Here is a 21,722-nt window from a genome sequence, read left to right as displayed (position 1 = left end):
TTTATATGCTGGCTTTAGTTACTAGTAATCAGCACTTTTACTTTTGATACTTTAAATATATTTAAACATTTTACTCAAGTAAAATATTGAATGCTATAGTAGCTAGAACATTTTCATTATATTATTGCTAATTTCATTGTGTTCTGAATGCATCTTTCACCTCTAGAAGAAAGCAAATAAGCATTTTTCTCAAAATGCCAAACTATTCCTTTAAAAGCTCAAACGTCCTACTCGCATATTTGCAATACATATGAGAGTATAATATATAATACATGCATACGTTCAAGCAGTTTCAACCTTTTCATCTACCAGTAAGATGAAAAGTTAAAAGACATACTTTTACTTCCTGTGGCATGCTAACTTCTGAGAATATGTTTTCGTGATAGCAGTAATAGTGAAGTTACAGTCCCAATATTTTTTCTCACTTAGTCAACCCTGAAAGCGTGAAAGCGAGTTATCTTGTCTTTGCCATGCGTGTTATCAAGGTTTGAGAGCGGACTTCCTCAAACTATCTTTATCAGAACGCCACTATGCTTGAGGAAGATGTTTCATAAATAAGAGTGTGAGAGTGTGCTATGACCTGTGCACAGACTATGAAAGTTTATTATAAGCAAGAAGTTTATTAAGAAATAAAATATGGTCTTCAAAAGTTTAAATAGCTCAGGAAAAAAGAAATAATAATAATAATAATAATAATAATAATAATAATAATTGTTTTGTTTTGTTACTTAAAAATGATCTTTTTATATCTACAGTGGGAGTAGTCTTCTTCCATGGAGGCCACCATATTTCTACAGTAGCCCAGAACAGACAAACTAAATACTGACACTAGACAGAGCCTGTCAAGTGTTTGTCCTTTACACTAGTCATGGGTGATATGAGGATATTTGCAATGCAGAGATTACGCCATTAGATGCAACTAAATCCTGCACACTGGACCTTTAATTTCTTCACATAGGTTCTACTTCTTAGCACAGGTTTAATTTCTGTGCACATGTTTAATCTCTTTGCACAAATTTGCATAAATTAAAGGTCCAATGTGTAAGATTTATAAATGGAGTTTAATATTGAGTGTTCAGAGTGTCAAATGAAAATACTGTAAGAATTGTTACTGTTAATAAGCCTTTTATTTCAGCCTTTCTTATTTCAGACGCTGCAGGTACTCCCATGGAGTCCAGCTAATGATGGTATAAAAAGAATGGATGGTGAATGCGTGACATCACCCACAGGTTTCTAAAGAGCTGTTTTGGAGCTCAGAATATATGGTTCTGGTTATGTCCTGCCTCGTCCACATCCCAGCTAAGGCTGCATTCAGACAGGATCTGGCACTGCGGCGAATATTCAGGTTTTTCCATTCATCTAAGTGGGGGCTGTCCGCTTTGGCTGAGGCGATGCGGGCCGCAGGGGTGTCCGCCAAAAAACACAGCGACGTGCAGCGGAGGGGTTGAGCCGGATCCAACTTTCAGAAAAACAGAGCCCGAAATGTAGTCTACTTTGTAAACATATATCAGAATCAGAATCAGAAATACTTTATTAATCCCTTCAGGGAAATTGTGTTCGTTACAGCAGCTCCCAAACGGTAAGTGAGATAGTAAGTAATACCAAGAAAAACATTTGAACACTATAGAGGTTGGATAGTAAAATCCCAAGAAAAACAACTTTACACTTATAAGATATCAATTTTAACACTATATACACATGTATAAATAACAGTTAAATAATACCAGTAACAGTAAAATAAAAGCCAAGTAACAGTGAACTATACACTATGTAAATCTAAAACCTTCTAAAAGAATTTAGTCTTTGAGAAACTGTACAAAGAATAGACTGATTGTTTAAAGTGCAGTATGCATGTGTGAAAGATTGCACTTGTGAATTGCACAAGCAAGTTCGATGGCTAGTCTGTTATTTGTGATATATAGATATAGATTTGTGTTATATATGATGACAAAGATCCATGAAGTCGCCAAACAGCTGAGATCTGATCCACACTACCATGGACACCTGGAAGAGAGCATAGTGCACAAACACACAAAGCTCAAGTACACCCTTCACACTAATATTTATAACCCATAATTAATACTACCCAATAAAACTTCTCAGCTCTTTGAAAGAGAGACCTCACACATGAACAGCTTTCTGCCTTATCCAATCTTTAATAAGTGATATTCTATAATAATCTTATGACGTCTACCTTCATTTGAATTAATTAATTCATTAAAATAACAACATCAGAGTTTATCTGTATTTACTGATTTACTGCTGTACAGTATATCACCACCCACAGGCAGCTAAGCATGACCACTTTATGAAACATGGGTTATTAAAATAATGAAAATAATCTATTTAGGTTTTGTCAGGGAGCTCCTAGACCAAGCAAATCACAGACTCAGCACAAAGAACCTAATGCAGGATGGGAAGGAGGGATAAGTGACTTGTTCACTGGATTACTTGAGTTGCTATTGGCCTTGTTTTTGCTGTTTCATCAGAGGACTCTGGAGATGTAAGGAGATCAGTTGTCTTCCTGTGTAGTGTTTCCTCTCCTCTTTCTCCATAAAATCTCCATAAAGAGCTGTGGAGAGCACGCTATAGAGAAACATATATAATATACAAAAATATGTGAAAGACACCCACATTCACAAATATATAAGTCATGCTACGATTCTCAATTTGTAAATATGACGCTATCCCATTGGTGTTTTTGGTCAAGATCATTATGTCTTGAGCACATTGCGTATAAGCCCTTAAGCTTTTACCGTAACAGATACATGAAGCCAGCAATGTCACAGATTCATGTCTGAAAGGGGCTCATGTGGTCCAGGGTGCAGTATAGTGCAGTTATATACACAGAGAAAAATTGGGTGTGGCAGAAAAGACTGACAAACATATGAACATATTAACATAACTCGAAGAAGCAGATTTCTAAATACAAATCAGATTAAAATCCAATGCTGCCAGTGAACTCGTTATAAATTAAGTGAGCCCCTTCAAGCCCTAATTCCTGCCATCTCCTAGGTTACTGCAGCTGCAGGAAAGTAGAGGATCAAGAAAAATTGAAGCTTCTATTCATTGTAACAGAATCAGTGAGTCTACAAATACCCTGTCCGTCCATTATGTATGACTGCTTATCATTTGATGAAGATGCTCAACCGAGAACGGGAACAGGAACAGAAACACTTGTACAGGGTAATGTTTTGGGTGTTTTTGTGGTAAATACCAATTTTTTAAAAAATCCCCCTAATTTGTGTGTTGTGGTGTTGTATCCTAGAAGAATTTACCATAAACCAGCTCCATTAAGTTGTTATATGGCTGCCTGCAATCTCAATTTAAACCAAACATTTCAAATTTAATTGTGTCCATTGCTGGGTTGTTGTAGATTATACGACACTGTACAGAAAAAAAAAACTCTGTTGAGTAATTAGAGTGCATACAGTCGCAATAGACCTTTTTCACAGCAGCCATTTGGACATGAAATAGTAGAGTCACTGCAGGTGTTTCCAGTGATACTAATTGAGGTTTAGTTCCATTTATTGCAGCAGAGACGTTGCAGTGAACCATGGCAGCACCCTGACTCTGTTTGAACAGAACCTTAATTGTTGACACCTGCATTAACCTACTATTTTATGTCAAATGGTCTTAACTGCGAGGATTATGGCAATGTACACTCTTACTAGAATACATTGTCAACCAACATCATAAGGGCTGTAGTTAAGTTAAAGTTAATACCACGGACAGTACAAAGAATGGATAGTGCATGCTTGGCATCACCCACAGGTTTCTGAAGAGCCATTTTGAAGCTCAAAATACATGGCTCTGGACACTGCTATGTCGGCAGTCCTGCCTCTTCTCCTCCTAACTAATCTAAAAATAGGCAAAGACATGGATCACCAGCGGACCTGAAGACAAACAAGCCATATGTAACGGGACCCACCTGTCAATCAAAGCAGCAACGCTGGTATTTATGCAGTTCCTCAAACGTCCACTTAAGGCTGGCTCCAGAAGTGAGTCAGTCTCCATAAGTCCCCATGTTCAAATGTCCAACTTCACAGCAGAAATAAACATGTTTACAGCCTGGTACAAAAAACAGTTTTGGTCTCTGTAGCTAATTTACCCGTTCATGACAACTGTACTGAGGGTGAATTTATATACAACTCACCTGTTCACATTATATAATTAAGTTAAAGTTATGCATAATTAAAAGCGTGGATGCTTAATTCTTGTTAAGGTGATTTTTAGATTCGCCGGGAAGTGAAAGAAGCAGGACTGCCAAGCATATTTTCAGCTTCAAACCGGCTCTTCGTAAACTTATGGGTGACGTCACTCAGGCTCTGTCTATTCTTTATACTGTCCTTGATGAAAATATATTCACAGTATATATTACATTCCATCCCTGCCATATATATTCTGTAAATGGAGCCACCTAAATCTCTTACACACTGGACCATTAAGTTGTTGATATTTTACTCCCACTACTACATTACTATAAGTGTTGAAGTTCATTCTATGTGTACATTTTTATTTGCCTATGTTGTCTTCCACAAGCCATGTAACACCCTTGCTGATGCAGCTTCACTGGCTACCAGTTGCCCCATCCTGCTTCTGGCATACAAGGCCCTACACACAACCATGCTCCCACTTACCTCTCTGACCTCCTTGAAATCTACACCCCTAACCGCTCACTGTGGTCCTCCTCGGCTGGTCTGCTCAGAGTACCTAAGATGAACCTCAATACCAACGGAGAGAGAGCATTCAGCCACATTGCTCCTAAGCTGTGTAATTCACTTCCAGATGACACCAGGCAGTGTGAATCCATTGCTCAGTTTAAAAAGAAACTGAAAAAGAATCTCTCCAGGCTAGCATATGGACTGTAACATGTGATTTTGGTTGAAGATGCAGTCACATCTCCCCTCTCTCATTAATGCATGTTACTAACTAAACTTCTTCCCCGGAGTTTCTGTGCTCTATGGTCCAGCAGGTTCTCGTGGATCGTGGCTGCTGCTGTGGTCCTGCACGACGTCCACTACACATATTACTACTGTCATTACTGCTACCATATCTCCATTACAGTTTATAGTTAGTTAGTTGATGATTTGCTGCTGCTGTTACATCTGTGTCTCTCTGTCTTTGTCACAGGTTCCACTGCTACTGTAATCATTTTATCATTCATTGTGCTACTGTAATCATTTTATCATTCATTGTAATTCATTGTAATTTTAACATTCATTGTAATTGTACAATAATTTTGTGTTGATTTGTTATGTACATGTCTGTCCTTCCTGGGAGAGGGATCCCTCCTCTGTGGCTCTTCCTGAGGTTTCTTCCACCTTTTTTCCCTGTTAAAGGTTTTTTGTGGGAAAGTATTTCCTCACTTGAACCCGAGGGTCTATTTATTTTTATTCTATTATTTATTTGTTTTTATTTAGATATGTGACTGCTATTATTTTTATACTTTTCTTATGTATTAAGGGATGGCAGTAGCAGTAGGGAGGGTGGCTGGTCCAAGTCCAGTATGGACCAAAGTATGAAAGGTGGACTGGCAGCTGGAGAGGTGCTAGTTAACCTCCTGAGCACTGCCGAGGTGTCCTTGAGCAAGGCACCGACTTCACTTCACCATCTCTCTCCACATTTGCATGTGTATGAGCCCTTTGAGTGTGTGTGGTTGCCTTTCAGTGTTAAAATGCATGTAAATCTTAAGGGATTAATAAAAGTATCTCTTCTTCTTGTATTAACATTATTTATTTTTATTTAGATATGTGACTGCTATTATTTTAATACTTTTCTTATGTATTAAGGGGCGGCGGTAGCAGTAGGAGGGTGGCCGGTTCAAGTCCAGTATGAAACTGCTCTGTTGTCTATTTGTGTTTTTTACTCTGCTCTGTGAAGCACTTTGGGCTACAATTCAGTATGAAAGGTGCTATATAATAAATAAAGTTGAAGTTGAAGTTCTTCTTCCATTATCATTATTATTAGAAATGTTCTAGTTATTATTGTTATTATTATGATTATTATTATTATATTATATTATTATTATTATTATTATTTACATTCTACATCATTCTCTATAAAAGCACCCCATCCGATATTAGTATATTATTATTATTATTATTATTGTTTGTGGTTGTTTGTTGTGGTTGTTGTTATTGTTATTATTATTATTAAGTAGTAATAGCATTAGTATTAGTATTAGTACGTTACATCATTCTCTTATAACCACCCCATCCGATAGGGGGCGATATAGTCCAGTGCGTCAGGTCGCTCCGTTTTTTTTTTCCGCTTGGTTTTATTGAAACCACGGTTCGGACTCGCCCCTCTTCGCTGGATCCGGAGTCATTTATGAGAATTGAGATGAGATGTTTTATGTCCTTTCCATTCAAGCGGGTGTGTGTGTTTGCTTGATCCGCTCTCGATTGCGGTACCAAAAAAAACAAACAAAAAAAAAACTGAAGACTGCTGAAGTTCACACAATCCAGTCTGGTCTGTTTTTTATTTTTATTTATTTTTTATTTTTTTTAAAACTGAGCAGCATTTGTGTCCGACTGCGCTTCCGCCATGTTGAACTGATTCAAGTTGGTGTGTGAGTGACTGCTGGGACCGAAGTGACAAGCCCTTCAGAAACCCGGACTAGATAGATAGGAGTTATAGAGAGAGAGAGAGAAGAAGGGAAAGGAAAGGGGGGCTGTTACCGCGCCGGTGACGCAGGGAAAAAACACCCAGAAGCAGAAGAAGGCAAGAACGTAGGAATTAGATCTTTGTGGTAAACAGGTCCGTGCCCTGCGAAAACTGTCACCGATTATAAGAAGAAGAGGCCACGTTTATGTAATATACGACGACACCATCCAGGCTTGGACGTACACAGAGAGAGAGAGGGAGAGAGAGAAAAGAGGGAGAGAGAGAGAGAGAGAGAGAGGGGGGAAGTCATATCAAATTCCTGGTGAGTTGTTAGCTGCCTGCTGCTAACAGTATTAGCGTATCAGCTGGTGGATGCAAAGGTAACGTTGCTGCATTTCGGTTACTTGTGCCGGGCTGTTTTTTCTTTTTTTAAGCTACCCCCTCCTCCTTCCTTCTTCCTCCTCTTTCTTTTTTTTTTTTACTGCAATTTAGACAATGTCAACGCGATTAAACTGCATTTTTTTTTATTACAATACGTGTAAAGTCTTTGATTAGCTCACCTAAAGCTAATGGTAGCTTACCCCCCCTCTCTCTCCTCGACACTGTCTACAGACTGGAAAGGTGGAAACATTTCCCTTTTTCTTTTTCTTTTTTTTTTAAATGTTTACAAGTTATCCTCCTCCTTACACCATATATATATAACCGATGCTGGCTTTTAACAAACGCGTATGTTGCTGTTACATCCAGTTTTTGTTGTAGCTGAGTTATAATTTAAACGTTAGTCGATACATTTCAGGAAATAGACGGACCCCTCCTCCTCCTCCTTCTTCTCCTGTCACTAACATTTTATTTTTTAAACCAACATTAACTTTTTATATAGATTTTGAACGCTGACTTTGCTGCAAAGTTTTTAAAAAAGCTGTGATAATACGTGAGTGTTTTGTTGCGTGAACTAGTTTGTAGTTAACTGAAACTAAAAACGTTAGAGTTAGCACGCAGAGGCTAACGGCCGTTAACTGTTTATCCAGATCGGCGTTAGCACCGCGGCGCTAGCCACCGACCTGTAGTCGTTGTAAATGAGTTTACAACACAGTTAATCCGCTATTTTTGTTGGTTTAAGTTGTCAACCAGGCTTTTTATGCGTGTGTGTTTATGTGGCAACGGTTCCACCGGGGGTAACTACAACGTCAGGCCTCGAGTGAGTAACCCGAGGCCTGCGTGTGTCAGCGGCGGCGCAGCGGGCGCTTCAGGACGACACTAGGCCGGCCCTGCTCCTGCTCCGCTTTGCTTGTGTCTGGGGCGGATCGCCTCGCTCAGGCTAAACTACTAAACCCCCCTTACTGTAACGTTTAGGTTGCCGCAGCTAACCGGGCTAACAAGCAAAGCAAAGCAAGCAAGCAAAGCAGGCGTTAACTCAACTAAAAACCAGCAGCTGTTGATGTTAGTCTGTGTTGATAATTACGTAATGTCACCGCGCATCTGGGGTTGTCTTAATTCGAGATGTTACAAGGTTACATGATTTCTCCGTCCATAAGATGTCTTCTTTTTGTTTTTTTTAAATAACACCGGTTCAGGTCCCAAAAAGGCCGCAGTTGTATCCAGCTTAGCCCTCAATACATAAGATAGATACTTTATTTATCCCAAGCTGGGAGATTACAATGCAGCAGCAGCAGCATTACACAACAAAAGAATAAAACATCAATAGTATTTATATTGTACAAAAGTATATACAGCACCGTGGGTGAAACATGTAACGTGTGCGTCATTTTTAAGTAACCCACCCTTACTAGTAAACAGTTAGTGCTTTCACGTTCACCGTGTGCCGTTTCGTCAGATTTCTCCCATGTTGACTGTTAATGTAACGTGTTGTTGTAATGACAGCTGCAGCCCACATTTGTGATGCTGAAGCAGATGCAGCCCGGCCACCTGTAAAATAGGAAATAATCTAGTTTCACTACCCATAAAGCAAAAAAGAAAAGAAAATGCTGCAACAAACACGTTTAACTCTTTATGGTTATTTATGACTTCTCTTAATATTTATGGTCACCATAAATACATCTGTGTTATTGTAATGTACAGGCTTGCAACATTACACTCGCCTAGTGATGTTTATGTTCTCGTTCTGTTTGTATTTCAGATATTATGCTTTAATTTTAACCCTTCTTGCAGTCATTTGTTGATCGGGTTAACTATTGATGCATAAGACAAAGTTGAGTTGGGCTCTTGGGATCATAAGGACTGTTTTTTTTTTTTTTTGTGGTTGTCATCTTCACCGAAGCTTTCAGCTGGTCAAACAGCACAAATGATGATTATTATTTAATTTTTTATCCTATTTTGTCTAAGCGCCCACCAGGTCACGTTCCCTTCCTTTTATGATGCCCTGCAACTCATTTATTTCGATCACAGGAGTCGCTGTGGAAGTCTGAAGTCTGTTTTTAAAAAAACAAAACAAAGAAACTTGAAATTGTAAAATGAATTTAAAACAGCATGACTCTTAACTAGCATATATCCCAAGTGTTCATTTTAATAAGTTAAGACTGAGAGGTGAGGAGATGATTACTTTGACAGAGGTGCAGAAGTTGGTGATGAACATATTGTATCCTGTGACATTGATTTGTTTTATTAATAATTGTGTTTTCATTGTTGTCAAACCAGAATTTCTTTTTTTAATATGAAATCATATTAGACCTCAAGTTTTCTGCTGTTGATATGAAGACATGTGCGTTACGTTACAGCAGCCTATTGTTATTATGTATATCTATCTTTATACATGTGGCCGCCGCTCCTTTTTAAAACATTAACAGGTTCTGTTTTAATCTGATGCTTAAAAAAATGTAAAACTTATTTAAAGGTTTATCTGGTATGAAACTTTGAGACTGAAATGCAGCATAAATGATGATGCAGGATATAAATTCATCTTCAGGATTTGTCGTTGATCAGACCGACAAGTGCCAAGTGCTAACTCTGCAGGCTGTATCATGTTTTATTGATCGTCGTACTGACATTTTTTAAAGGCAAATTCTGGTGTCACACTAGCTCGGTCTTATTTTTAGAGTTTTGTCCGGCGTCCCCGTCGGTAATAATTTCATTGTAGTCGCTCGAGTTAATTGTTGAGATTTGGGAATGCTTTGAAAAGAAGTCAGACGGGATGAGAGACGTGTGGAGTCATAAGATAATTTTTTGGCACTGTGCGTGATAATCAAAAGTCATAGTGTGCAAAGAGAAAGAGAGACAGTGGTATGACAAGCAGCAACACAGTTCCCCTGGCAGGAATCGAACCGTGGCAGTTTCGCTTTTATCACGGCTGGTTTGGATTTTAACAATTCTGATTTCGATTCTTCGTTTTCGATTTGGATCCTCTGAGGGGCGGGGTCAAAACAGGTCACGTGGTTATTTCTTGTTAATCGGCAACTGCTTTGATCATGTTTCATGCCAGATCATGTCACGCTTCCATCTTTTAAAGATGTGAGGATTTTTGTCTTTCCTCATTTTAGTTATTTCATTTAATCTGATGAGGTTTACAGTATCAGTTGGACATCGAGAAGGTTTGGACTCTGGGTTAATGTGACGGCATTTCTCACTATCTTCAAATCAAATCAATAAATCATGCAGAAAGCAATCAGCACTTTAATCAATAATTAAAATAATGCTGTACAAAAATGTTCAATCTGCTCCACCTCAACCAACTGCGACGGTAAAATCCTGCGTTTATATTAATGCATCAGTAATCTGATACAGACAGTCACAATCAGGAGCGACTACTTTTGACTTTTAATACTGGAAATACATTTTCCTGATTATGCTTACAAACTTACAAGGTAGTGTTTTCAATACAGTTCCTTTTTAATTGTGGTATTACTACTTTGACTACATGTAGGATCAGAGTACTTCCTCCATCACTGCCCCTCTTTGTCTTTCATAGGTTAAGAGTCGTTAGGTAGTAGTTTACACTCAGCCTTGTGTGTAACCTGTGTATATGAAGTAGACTCATGGTTTTGTTGTGGTAGGCGAGTCCCTCCTAGTGTGTGTGTGAAAGTCCTGGTGCACCGCTGCAATCACAGTGCATGTTGTAAAGGGTAGTTACAGCTGTAACATGCCTGTTTAAGCATAAAAGTCACTGAAAGGCTACGTGTTGTGTTTGCCGTCACGGAGCAGAAATGAAGTCATAAAAAAGTTCATGCAATGTTACGACGGCCGTCCTCCCGCATTCTTCACGGCGGAGTTGTGTGAAACTCTTCTTTTTACCGTGGATAAATAACACCAGGCCTAGTCAAGTCATCTGATGTCAGGCGAGATGGGCTGGTAGTGACACGGTGCAGCGTTGTCTGCGGGTTGGCAGATATACTTGTCTGAAAGATTTCTTAAAATGTCTGACAGTAATATCGTTTGACCTTTGAAGCTTCTCCGTGGTGACTTAGAAAAGCATGTAGGTGTGGGAGAGAATCCAAGAATTTTTACATTTTAGATGACTCATTTAGTTAGGTGTAATTCAAATTTAATGAGTCAGGAACAAATCTTTGTTGCGTCTAATTTGAACCAGTGATCCAAAACCTGGCTGCAGCATCCCAACACCTCCTAATGATCACAGAACTTTTTGGGTTGGGTAGAAAACAGTTTACGACCCAACACAAGATGTTTCAGATGGAAACGCTGCATTCTAACCACCAAACCTTTTATTTGCTTGTGCATTAACGAGTAACTTAACCAAGCCTGCTGATAATTCTGACCTTTACCCCCCCTCTCTCTTCCTCTGCTACAGGTTATGCAATGGTCTCAGCGGCACACCCAGATCTCCAGGTGCTTGTGTCCCTCTCTCGTGTGTTCGGGCTCTCTTCCCTCTGCTCTACAGCTGAGGTGGCTGTGATTTCCCTCCTGGCCAGCGCTCCCTAAGAGGCCAAGATTGCCAAGATCTGCCCCGTGGCGAGCATGACGGCCACCACGCGTGGTTCTCCGGTGGGGGGCAATGACAGTCAGGGCCAGGGCCAGGGCCAGGGCCAGGCACCTGATGCTCAGAGCCAACCCCCACTGCCACAGAACCAGGTCAGCATCTTGGATCTTTCCATTCTGTCTCTGTCAGAACAGTTTTGATCTTGTCTACCTTTTGGCTTCATCTAATTCCATCGTGTGTTCGTTTTAAATGACTCTGCATTACGTTTTCTTTCCAAGCACATGTAATTAAATTAACCCGAGGAGCGGAGTGTGTTTTGAGATCTGTCCTTTTCTGTTAGCTCACACTGCAGCGCACTATATTTTTTTAAACAGATATTGCTCGTACCTCACCACACACAGATGCCAAAGGGGACAAAAAGGGAGTGGGAGGAGGGAGCGGAAAAGGGGGTGAAGGCGAGGCATCAATGAACAGAGCCTCCTGAGTGATGGATAAAGGATGTGTGTGCGCAGGCCTGTGTTGGTTAGAGATGAGCCGTGGTGAGACGTGAGAGGCAAGCTGCCTATGTAGGTCAGCCAAGCAGAAGGAGCCTTCACCACACACCCCCACATTTCATATTTTTTCTCAGTTGTGCATCTCCCTCTCTTTCTCGATTATGTGTATCCCTGTTTTACTCTCTCACACACACAGCTGCTCGCACCACCACCGATGTTTACACACACACTCGTCGGATGAGGAAAGAAGTGGAGAAGGGAATGGTCACATCCTTTTTTAAATGCACAGTTATGCATGCACGCTCTTCCTTCCGAAAGTTGTATTTGACGGCACCCACGTACTAACACGTTCCTACTTCTAACACAACCGTGTCGGTCCTCACCTTTTGTTTCCTCTCCGTAGATAAGCGTTTCTCTCTGTGCCAAATACTATGAGTATAATGACTGAATGGCTGTGTTTAAAGGCCTTTCAGGAGAGACACCTGCTTCTTTATACCTACATGCATATGCGCCTGACCAGAACAATAGAAACCCTACCCAGCACAGGAAGTGGGCCTTGACTTTCCATTGGCATATATCACTATAGAAACAGGTGTATACAAATTGACAGCGAGCAAGTCGTACTCTCGTTTCGCTGGACTGGTCACTTCCATCTCGACGACCTATTTCTGATGCTTTGTGTGCTCCGTGTATACCAATGATCAACATTATGCTCCGTCACAACACTGCAGTCACACAGGCTTGTTTTCATGAATGACCAGACAAGCACGCAGCCTCGACTTAATAATGTGACAGTGTGTGTGTCAAGGAGCTTCTGTCTTCACACGTTAAAAAACGTAATTTGAATTCGATGTCTAGTCGTGCTGAAGATGAAACAAAGCCGTTGGTCTTCTCTCTCTATTTTTTTTATTTTTATTGCGTAGTCATATTCCATCACTCGCATGTTAAAGGACAAATCAAAACACATCGCTCGCGGCGTGGCCGGTTGTTGAGAGGTTTAACACGCGTGCAGTGTAACCGCGACAGGAAGCTTTGGCGCATGTCAACACCGCCTCTCTCATCCCATGTTTTCTGTTTCACTGGCATACAATCCAAATAAAGCAAATAAAACATCCGAGAGATGGTTATAATTATGGTAACTTGACTGGGACTGTATCTTTACCCTCATGCCAACAAACTATGAAGCTGAAACCGGAAAGTGAAGCTGCTGTCACCGTAGACTTGTATTCATGATTATTTATTCTAACTGAAAGATGAACCAGGAAAATATAACTTTATTACATTACATTGGGCAGTTGTTTCAATTAAATTTAATTTTGCAGACGTTAATATGGTTACAGTGTATCTATACTGCACGAAGGAAGCACACATGCTTTATTTGAGGGGTTGAATCTCGTTAACCGTTTGACTTTTATGACACCTCGTCTGACGTAGCATTAATATATAATTTAGCTTATATGATACATCCACAGAGATCAGGAGTCATTTTATGAGTTTGATTGTTTATGTCTGTGTATTTTTTATTTTTCAGACTTCATCTCCAAACTCATCTAATGAGAACTCTCCAGTGAGCCCGCCAGATGAGCAGGCCCAGGGGGATGGGCCCCCTCAGCTGGAAGAGGAGGAGCCCGCCTTCCCTCACACTGACCTAGCTAAGCTGGATGACATGATCAACAGGTATTAACTCGCTTCCTGATGCAGAGGCTGAACCCTCAGCACACGAGATGCAAAAAGGAAGATGGACCCGTTCTTAGAATGATTGCTCTGCAGCGTTATTAGTCGTGATGTGTGTGTGTGACGTCTACATTTGTTTTTCCATTGACTCCACGCAGTGTCCGTGCTTTGATTTTCACGCGCCTTCACATATGGTGTTTTCTTTTTTTCTCTCCCAGGCCTCGTTGGGTCGTTCCAGTTTTGCCAAAAGGAGAGTTAGAAGTCCTCTTGGAAGCTGCTATAGACCTGAGTAAAAAAGGTAGGAATGTACTTAATACTACATCATACAGCTGACCGTACAGTACAGATTGTTACGCATCCCAAAATCCCAAAACATGCAGGTTAATTGCCCGTAAGTGTGGATATGAGCATTAATGTTTGTTGGTCTGTGTGTCAGCCCTGGCATGATCCAGCGACTCATCCAGGGTGTTCCCAGAGTAAACCTATATAATTTACAATAATATAAAACAAGCAGCAAATCCTTTTTTTTTTAACAGACAAATGTTTCCTCTTTTTGCTTGTTAATAACTTCAATGATTTAATAGAAAATAGAAAAGCTTGTGATGATAAATTTATATTATGTCATTTTCATTACGGATCAATCTGTGCTTGTTTTACACAGTCAGTCCAAAAGAAACAATTTTCAATTCACAATGAAATAAAACAGAAAGCAGCAAGCGAGGAGCTGAAAACGGCAAATTCACCACTAAAGTCAAGCCTTTCCCCACCTGATTCGTCCCTCTGTACAAACACACAGACCAAAAATATGTCGTCAATATGTGTCTTGTACTTCAGATATAGAATGTCACACTGAGATTGAGCTCAGAGTCCAGATATTCATCTTATTAGACTGTACAGGGCTCAAAAGGTCCAATATCTTGTCCTTTAATGTCCTTACTGTCTTAATAAAAGCACATTATATATGAATAGTATGGTGTTACATGAGGAATGTCTTTCGTTGCAGGACTGGATGTGAAGTGTGAAGCATGTCAGAGGTTTTTCCGAGATGGTCTGACCATCTCCTTCACAAAGATCCTGACAGACGAGGCGGTCAGCGGCTGGAAGTTTGAGATTCATGTGAGTTTTCATTCTTGTTTTTCTCGTGTTTGGTACTCTGGAGTTAAATTTGTTCAAATAAAACAACTAACCCATAAAACATTTAAAACTGTACTGGTTGGTCTTTATGAAAGGAAATCTGGTGGGTGTATGTAACGCCATATAAAAGCTCAAGTTAGAGGTTGTGATTTCTCCGATAAAGGATAACCGTCTCTGGAATTTGATCCCGCGTTCAGTTCCCACAGAACTACTCTGTACTGGTTTGAATGGAATGGATCGATGGTGTTATGAAAGGTTGACAAAAATCTATATTATTGTCAGGCGGCATGACTCAGCATAGTCATCTTAGCTTCATTTATTCTTTTGACATCTTTGCCCTTATCTCATTGGATGTATGCATTGTTCGCGTTGGGTGCTGCCTGTAAATTGAGTTTTCTGTTCGCTAAGAGCTGAAGGAAAAGAGGCAAGGCCAGCAGTGATCAATGATCTTTTTGTTAGAAGTAGCTGAGACTGGCTGTTGTGTTGTATTAGGGAGATTGACCTCTTAAAACCTTTTTCACGCTTAAACCAACGAGACAGACGAGGACGTACAGAAGCAAAACGTTTTTTATTCTTAAAACAATGTTTGTTTTTTAATTTAATCTTATTTTAGGACATTAAAGCATTGTATCTGAGTCCTCGTCATCCGCGGCTGTTTGATTATTTTCGCTACTCGCTAAAAAACATTCAGGAAGCGATGAGAATCTTGTAAACCACATCTCTGATGCTTTGTGAGTGATGAGTCAGTCCCATATTGATTACTCATATCTGGCTCCTTTTTTAAGATCTATAAAGCAGACAGGAGTCATTCAGAAGTGACAGTCGATTTTATTAATGACATGATTAGCAGGCACACATTTTATGTTCATGTGGGAATGAAGCGTTCACATCGGAACGAGTCGATGATGCAAGATGCCGGTACGGTCACCGAAATGTGGAGTAATAATAATACCCGAGACTTGACATGTACTCCACTTCAGGAGTTAAGTCAGTCATGTGGCAGCTGTTGTATTAAGGCTCACCTGACTGCAGGGTAACAGAGCAGAAGCCATGAATAATATAGTGTTTCTCATATTTCCAGGTACAGTGTATTAATGTAAATCTATCAGTTAGGCTCAAGCTGTGTGTGGACTTTCAGGTCAAGGCAAAGTTATGGTTAGTCAACCGGAAGTGGCTCGCAGCATTCCTCACAGAGAGGGTTTTCCAGCTGGTGTTGAGACACTTGCTCTCTTACTCCATCTCTCATAGTTTAAATGTTAATGTGCCCCCCCTTTTTCTCTCTCTATCTCGTCTCACAGAGGTGCATCATCAATAACACACACCGGTTGGTGGAGCTGTGTGTGGCCAAGCTCTCTCAGGACTGGTTCCCTCTACTGGAGCTGCTGGCCATGGCCACCAACCCTCACTGCAAGTTCCACATCTACAATGGCACACGGCCCTCCGAGACTGTCCCTGCTGGAGCACAGCTGGCCGACGATGAGCTCTTCGCCCGACCACCAGACCCACGCTCTCCTAAGGTGAAACACCGCTGCAGTTGCTGGCCAAACTTTTATACATTTTGCCCAACATTCAGTGGTCAGATAAATGTCTGTTTTTAGCCACTCGCCAGTGGCGATTGTACATGATATTACTAATTTATTTATGTTTAATGATAAACGTTGAGGCTGTAGAATATTCAAATGAATCTCGTCAGGAACAGTCAGTCGGAAAACTGGCTGCTTTCTTCCTCCAGAGGATAGCTGGCACGTCTTTATTCCTCCCAAGACCAAATCCATAGAGTGGCATTTTAGTCTTACCCTAAGGGCCCCTATGAAACCAAGAGAATCCCTCTCTGGAGAAGCCTGATAATGAAAAATATGGAACACAGTCCATAAGACACTCAGTGCTTGTGTCAGAAAGCAGATTATACGAAAGAGAAGGTGGATACACCAGGGAATGTGGATTTTACAGTGAAAGAGTGATGAATACAGCGTGGGCACGGGGTCAGTATTTAGTACTGCAGCTTTGCTTGCCTGTCTGCCTCTGTTGGCAGTGGCCCAGGACTACTTTGGGTTCCACAGTCCGGCTATTAAAGGATCAATGTGTGGGATTTAGTGGCATCTAGTGGTGTAGTTGCCCATTCCAACTCCCATTTCGGGTGTGAAGTGAAACAACAGCGGCCGTGAAACGCGCCAAGAAAACACTCCATGCCGGCACCGAGTGTTTAGTTTGTCCGTTCTGGGCTATTGTAGACACATGCTGGTGCAACATGTCATCTCTGGAAGAGGACCTGCAGTGTCTGTAGACATAGCTATGCTTATTATATTCCATTTCTGACATATTCTGTAAACGGTGTCCCCAAAATCTGGACCTGGACACACTGGACCTTGTTTTTTGGATGATTATAGGATTGACGTCCAATCAGTAATTCCTAAATATTAAACGACAACACAAACTTGAAGTTGTAACCGTGGGGATGCATGCATATAACGTATGCCTCCGCCCTACTCCCGAGTTGCTGCAGCACACTCCATCACTACTGTTGCTCTCCCCTTCGACTCTGGCAAGCCAGTTACTGCTGGTTGACATAAAATGCATCATTACTGGTGCACAAGCGCAGGGATTTCACCACAGATAGACTCAGGTATACAGCAAAACACAGAGATGGACCCTCATTCGTTTACTTAATCTTTAAAAGAAGCAGTTAATTACACCCCCCATTTAATACTCTCTCTGTTCCTCAGTGCCTTGGATCTCTTCCTCAAATGAGACTTCAGGAGAAAATAATCTTTAGATTGTTTTTCAAGCTTGTAATTGTGACCTTAGTTGGAGAATAAAAATCAGGAAGCATTTACATTTATTTAAAGGAACTGAATGTCGGTTATAAACCCAACATGCAACCTCATTAAACCCTGAATAAATGGACCTTGAGGAAACTTTGTGAAACCATCTCTCAGTCTGCAGTTTAAAGGAAACCCCTTTTAATATTTTTCTTTTTTATTCACAGGGCTGGTTGGTGGACTTAATAAACAAATTTGGCACGTTAAACGGGTTTCAAATGTTGCACGATCGCTTCATGAGTGGCCAAGCACTGAACGTCCAGATCATCGCTGCACTTATCAAGTGAGCTTCAATGAAAATGTTCAACGTTCAGATGTTTGTTAATGTTCTTACAAGTTTGTGAGCTGATTGATTGATTGTGTTTTCTGCTTTCCAGGCCTTTTGGCCAGTGTTATGAGTTCCTCACATTGCACACGGTAAAGAAGTACTTCCTCCCAGTCATCGAGATGGTTCCTCAGTTTCTAGAGAATCTCACAGATGAGGAGCTGAAGAAAGAGGCCAAGAATGAAGCCAAAAACGACGCACTGTCCATGATAATCAAGTCTCTGAAGAATCTAGCTTCTCGCGTACCAGGGCAGGAGGAGACGGTGAAAAATTTAGAGATTTTTAGGTTAAAAATGATTCTTAGGTGAGCATCTACAGAATTTTGACATTTAAGTGCGATAATTATACACGATGAATATAATTTGATGTTAACTAAACTCAAATTTTTTATCTCCAGGTTATTGCAAATTTCTTCTTTTAACGGCAAAATGAATGCACTAAATGAGGTGAACAAGGTGATCTCCAGTGTGTCCTACTACACTCACCGGCATAACCCTGAAGAGGAGGAATGGCTGACTGCAGAGCGCATGGCGGTAAGCTCCGCTCAGCTCTTTACTGCAGCAGCATCATCATCAAACATCAAAGATTTCTCTGTATCTAAAAATCCACTTCTCCTCTCTTGTCGTAACTCAGGAGTGGATCCAGCAGAACCACATCCTGTCCATTGTGCTGAGGGACAGTTTGCATCAGCCGCAGTACGTAGAGAAACTGGAGAAGATCCTTCGCTTTGTTATCAAAGAGAAAGCGCTTACGATGCAGGATCTGGACAACATCTGGGCTGCACAGGTACACTGCAAATAATGATGTTTCATACAGGTGAACAGAGCTGCTCTTCATTATATAGTCTGACTGATGTGTATAATATTAGATGTTGGTGTATTTAAGGTTTAGTTTAGATTTTTATGGTTTTACGCTGGAAATGATACTCAACAACAGCTTTTCAGTGATATCACTAGAGTGTGTTATGCTTGGTGACCACACACTGTTGTAGATTTGGCTCTGGTCACACCTAGAGTACAAGTGGCGTAGTGATTTCTGGCACAACCTCACCTACGTCCAAGGTGCATGGAGAAGGGAAATAGTCCGAAGAGACTAATTGTGACACCAGCGCTTTTCAGGTTAGTCATCGGGGTCAGACGAGGCCTCTATCAGATGACTCTGAAGTGTTGGTCTCACAATAAAGTTGTTCTTTATATACTACAAGTGTTGCTGGAGTGTTGACCTCTTCGCATCTAAAGTAGAGCAACATTACATTAATGTGAAAATGTCAATTTGTTTTCAAAAGAGCATCCAATCAAAGTACATGTATCAAAAGTCATGACTCACTCTCCTTTAACTGAAACACGGCTACAGCTGTACATCACCGTCAAAACGCTGGCTGTAAAATCTACAGGACTTCACTGTTAAGCGGCAGTTGTTCGCACATCCCTGACACGGCTGAGACATCTGGCGGTGGACATTCGAGGTATTTTGTTGCCTTAACAGTCGGGTTGTTGTCTCTGTATATCTGCAGGCTGGTAAGCACGAGGCCATTGTAAAGAATGTCCATGACCTCCTGGCCAAGCTGGCGTGGGACTTCTCACCCGAGCAGCTCGATCACCTTTTTGACTGTTTCAAGGTAAGTAAGAGTTAATCACAGATTATAAAGGGTGTGCCTGTTTTCATTCGGTTTGGATTTAAACACACTACAGCAACATGCTTTAACATTTGGACTCTCTCATTATGCAGGCAAGCTGGACCAATGCCAGCAAGAAGCAGCGTGAAAAACTGCTGGAACTTATCAGGCGCTTAGCTGAGGATGATAAAGATGGGGTGATGGCCCACAAGGTCCTCAACCTGCTGTGGAACCTGGCACACAGCGACGATGTGCCTGTAGACATCATGGACCAGGCTCTCAGTGCTCACATCAAGATACTGGATTACAGTTGCTCCCAGGTACGTGTTGGTGGATATGTTTTAAAGGTAAAACAGCATTGCAGAATATCAGATAGAGGGCCGGTTTAACTGCTCAATTTTCACTCACAGGACAGAGACACACAGAAGATTCAATGGATAGATCGTTTCATAGAGGAGCTACGAACCAATGACAAATGGGTGATCCCTGCCCTGAAGCAAATCAGAGAAATCTGTAGCCTGTTTGGAGAAGCCCCTCAAAACCTTAGGTAAGGTCATGGTAAAAACCTTTTGTTTATATCCAAGGAGCGTATAAGAATGATTTCAGTGTTGGCAAGTATTAAGTATATATTTGGTGTAGTCTAATGTATTTCATTCTGAATTATTGACTTAGCACATAATGCATGACTACCAATAGAAGATCAACAGCATGCTTCATTTTCAACTATTTGACCAGCTTACATTCCTGGCATATTTAGCTGAGGCATGTTAGCGCTTATGTTTAGAGCCAGACAGAGTAAAATTACAAGAGTGTAGTAGTGTGATGACGTTAGAATCCTGCCACTAATCCCAGTGCACCAACTAACCATCAGTGCTAACCAACAGTGTTTGGGAGGGGAGAAAAAAAACTCATAACTTCGTGATTTTGACTGAAAATGTGTCCTACGTTAAATCAAGCATCACAGGTGTTTGGGCACTATTTTTTTTAAGTTAAGGCCTTTTCAGACACAATGTGATTCGAGCTGCTGGGTTCAGAGCGTGTTTTTATGCGCTAGAAAAACATCATGGCGCGTTGCAAGCCTTTGGAAATAATGGATTTCAGAGTGCCGTTGTCGCATTGTGTCTGAAACTGTTCATCAGGATGGTTTTAGGGCAAGGCATGGTCCTTTTTTTTTTCTTCTTTTGAAAGAAGCAGAAAGGTGCACGCACTTTGTTTGCGTTGTTACACTGTAACAAAGTAAACTCTGTAGTTGTTGTTTAAAAAATGGTGCTGGAGATGAGACCCAGGTCCAACCTCAACCCGCCCCCAAGTCCAAATCCATGCCTAAATCCAGTCAGTCACTTCAGTCTGTGGTAGTTAGTTTGTCAAGCTCACTCATAAATCATAGGCCTTTTTTCTTTTTTTAAATTATTATTTATTTTCATGCAGCAGATATTTTGACTCATTGCAGTAGGAAAACACAGTTGTAACTAATAACATTAACAATGGCTCCTATCCAAATGTTCCAATACTAAGGGAACCAGCATGCAACATTATTTATTTACATCTGTGCTTTTCCTGTTGTGACATGTCAGAATATCTGTTGATGAAGCTTACACAAGTTCAGCATCATTTAAATCCTGTTGTGTTAGTGAGTAATGTTGTCAGGGAGCCGTAGTAGTAGTAGAAATCTGAACCAGGGACGACAATGCTAACAAACATGAGCGTTAGTTTAATGTTACCATGGTGAATTTGTGAAACTACTGTAAGATTGATTTGAAGTCATATTGTTGAGCATTAATCTTAAATCATTTTTTGATTTTTGAAGTAGTGCTTTTCTCTAGTCGATGTAGAAAATATGTAGTATACATGCCTGTTGTTTTTCAGAAAGAAAATGCCAATTAACATACAAACGAACTTAGTGGGGTAAGTTGAGAGCTAATTCCAGGGTTCTACCTATTTCTGTGTTACGTCAAGTCTAACTTTCTCTTTGACATGTTTATAATGTATATTTATATACTATATATAAAGTGTAAATCTCTGCCATGAATCCGCTTAAGCAATTCTTTCTTGGGTTTCATCTCAAATGACTGATTCCTCATCTAACCTCCTGTTCAAAGTCTTGCACATGTGTAGTTCAGTCAGGCAAGAGACAAAGATGCTTTGTAGTCTGACTAATGGATGA

The 21,722-nt window shown here is 40.6% G+C and overlaps 1 protein-coding gene across 7 annotated transcripts in view; it reads left to right on the top strand.

Moving 5' to 3' along the window:
* The first annotated feature begins 6,332 nt into the window (after positions 1-6,332).
* Positions 6,333-21,722, top strand: part of usp9 (ubiquitin specific peptidase 9) — a 36,255-nt gene continuing 20,865 nt past the window's right edge. For 3 of the 7 annotated variants that reach the window (XM_019255756.2, XM_019255757.2, XM_019255752.2), the window contains exons 1-14: positions 6,541-6,931; positions 11,369-11,649; positions 13,523-13,668; positions 13,884-13,963; positions 14,669-14,781; positions 16,098-16,316; positions 17,786-17,901; positions 17,996-18,247; positions 18,341-18,476; positions 18,577-18,729; positions 19,457-19,561; positions 19,672-19,878; positions 19,969-20,105; positions 21,425-21,463. In XM_019255756.2, coding sequence (XP_019111301.2) covers positions 11,536-11,649; positions 13,523-13,668; positions 13,884-13,963; positions 14,669-14,781; positions 16,098-16,316; positions 17,786-17,901; positions 17,996-18,247; positions 18,341-18,476; positions 18,577-18,729; positions 19,457-19,561; positions 19,672-19,878; positions 19,969-20,105; positions 21,425-21,463 — 1,817 coding nt within the window. In that variant the 5' untranslated portion in view covers positions 6,541-6,931; positions 11,369-11,535. Of the gene's footprint in view, positions 6,475-6,540; positions 6,990-11,368; positions 11,650-13,522; positions 13,669-13,883; positions 13,964-14,668; positions 14,782-16,097; positions 16,317-17,785; positions 17,902-17,995; positions 18,248-18,340; positions 18,477-18,576; positions 18,730-19,456; positions 19,562-19,671; positions 19,879-19,968; positions 20,106-21,424; positions 21,464-21,722 lie in introns of those variants that run through there. The other 4 variants (XM_019255755.2, XM_019255754.2, XM_019255759.2 and 1 more) reach the window with 4 other exon arrangements.

Source organism: Larimichthys crocea, chromosome XVIII (genome assembly GCF_000972845.2).
Source record: "Larimichthys crocea isolate SSNF chromosome XVIII, L_crocea_2.0, whole genome shotgun sequence".
NCBI lineage: Eukaryota > Metazoa > Chordata > Actinopteri > Sciaenidae > Larimichthys > Larimichthys crocea.
Note: the sequence above shows the minus strand (reverse complement) of the source record. Positions and strands in the feature narration are given on the sequence as shown.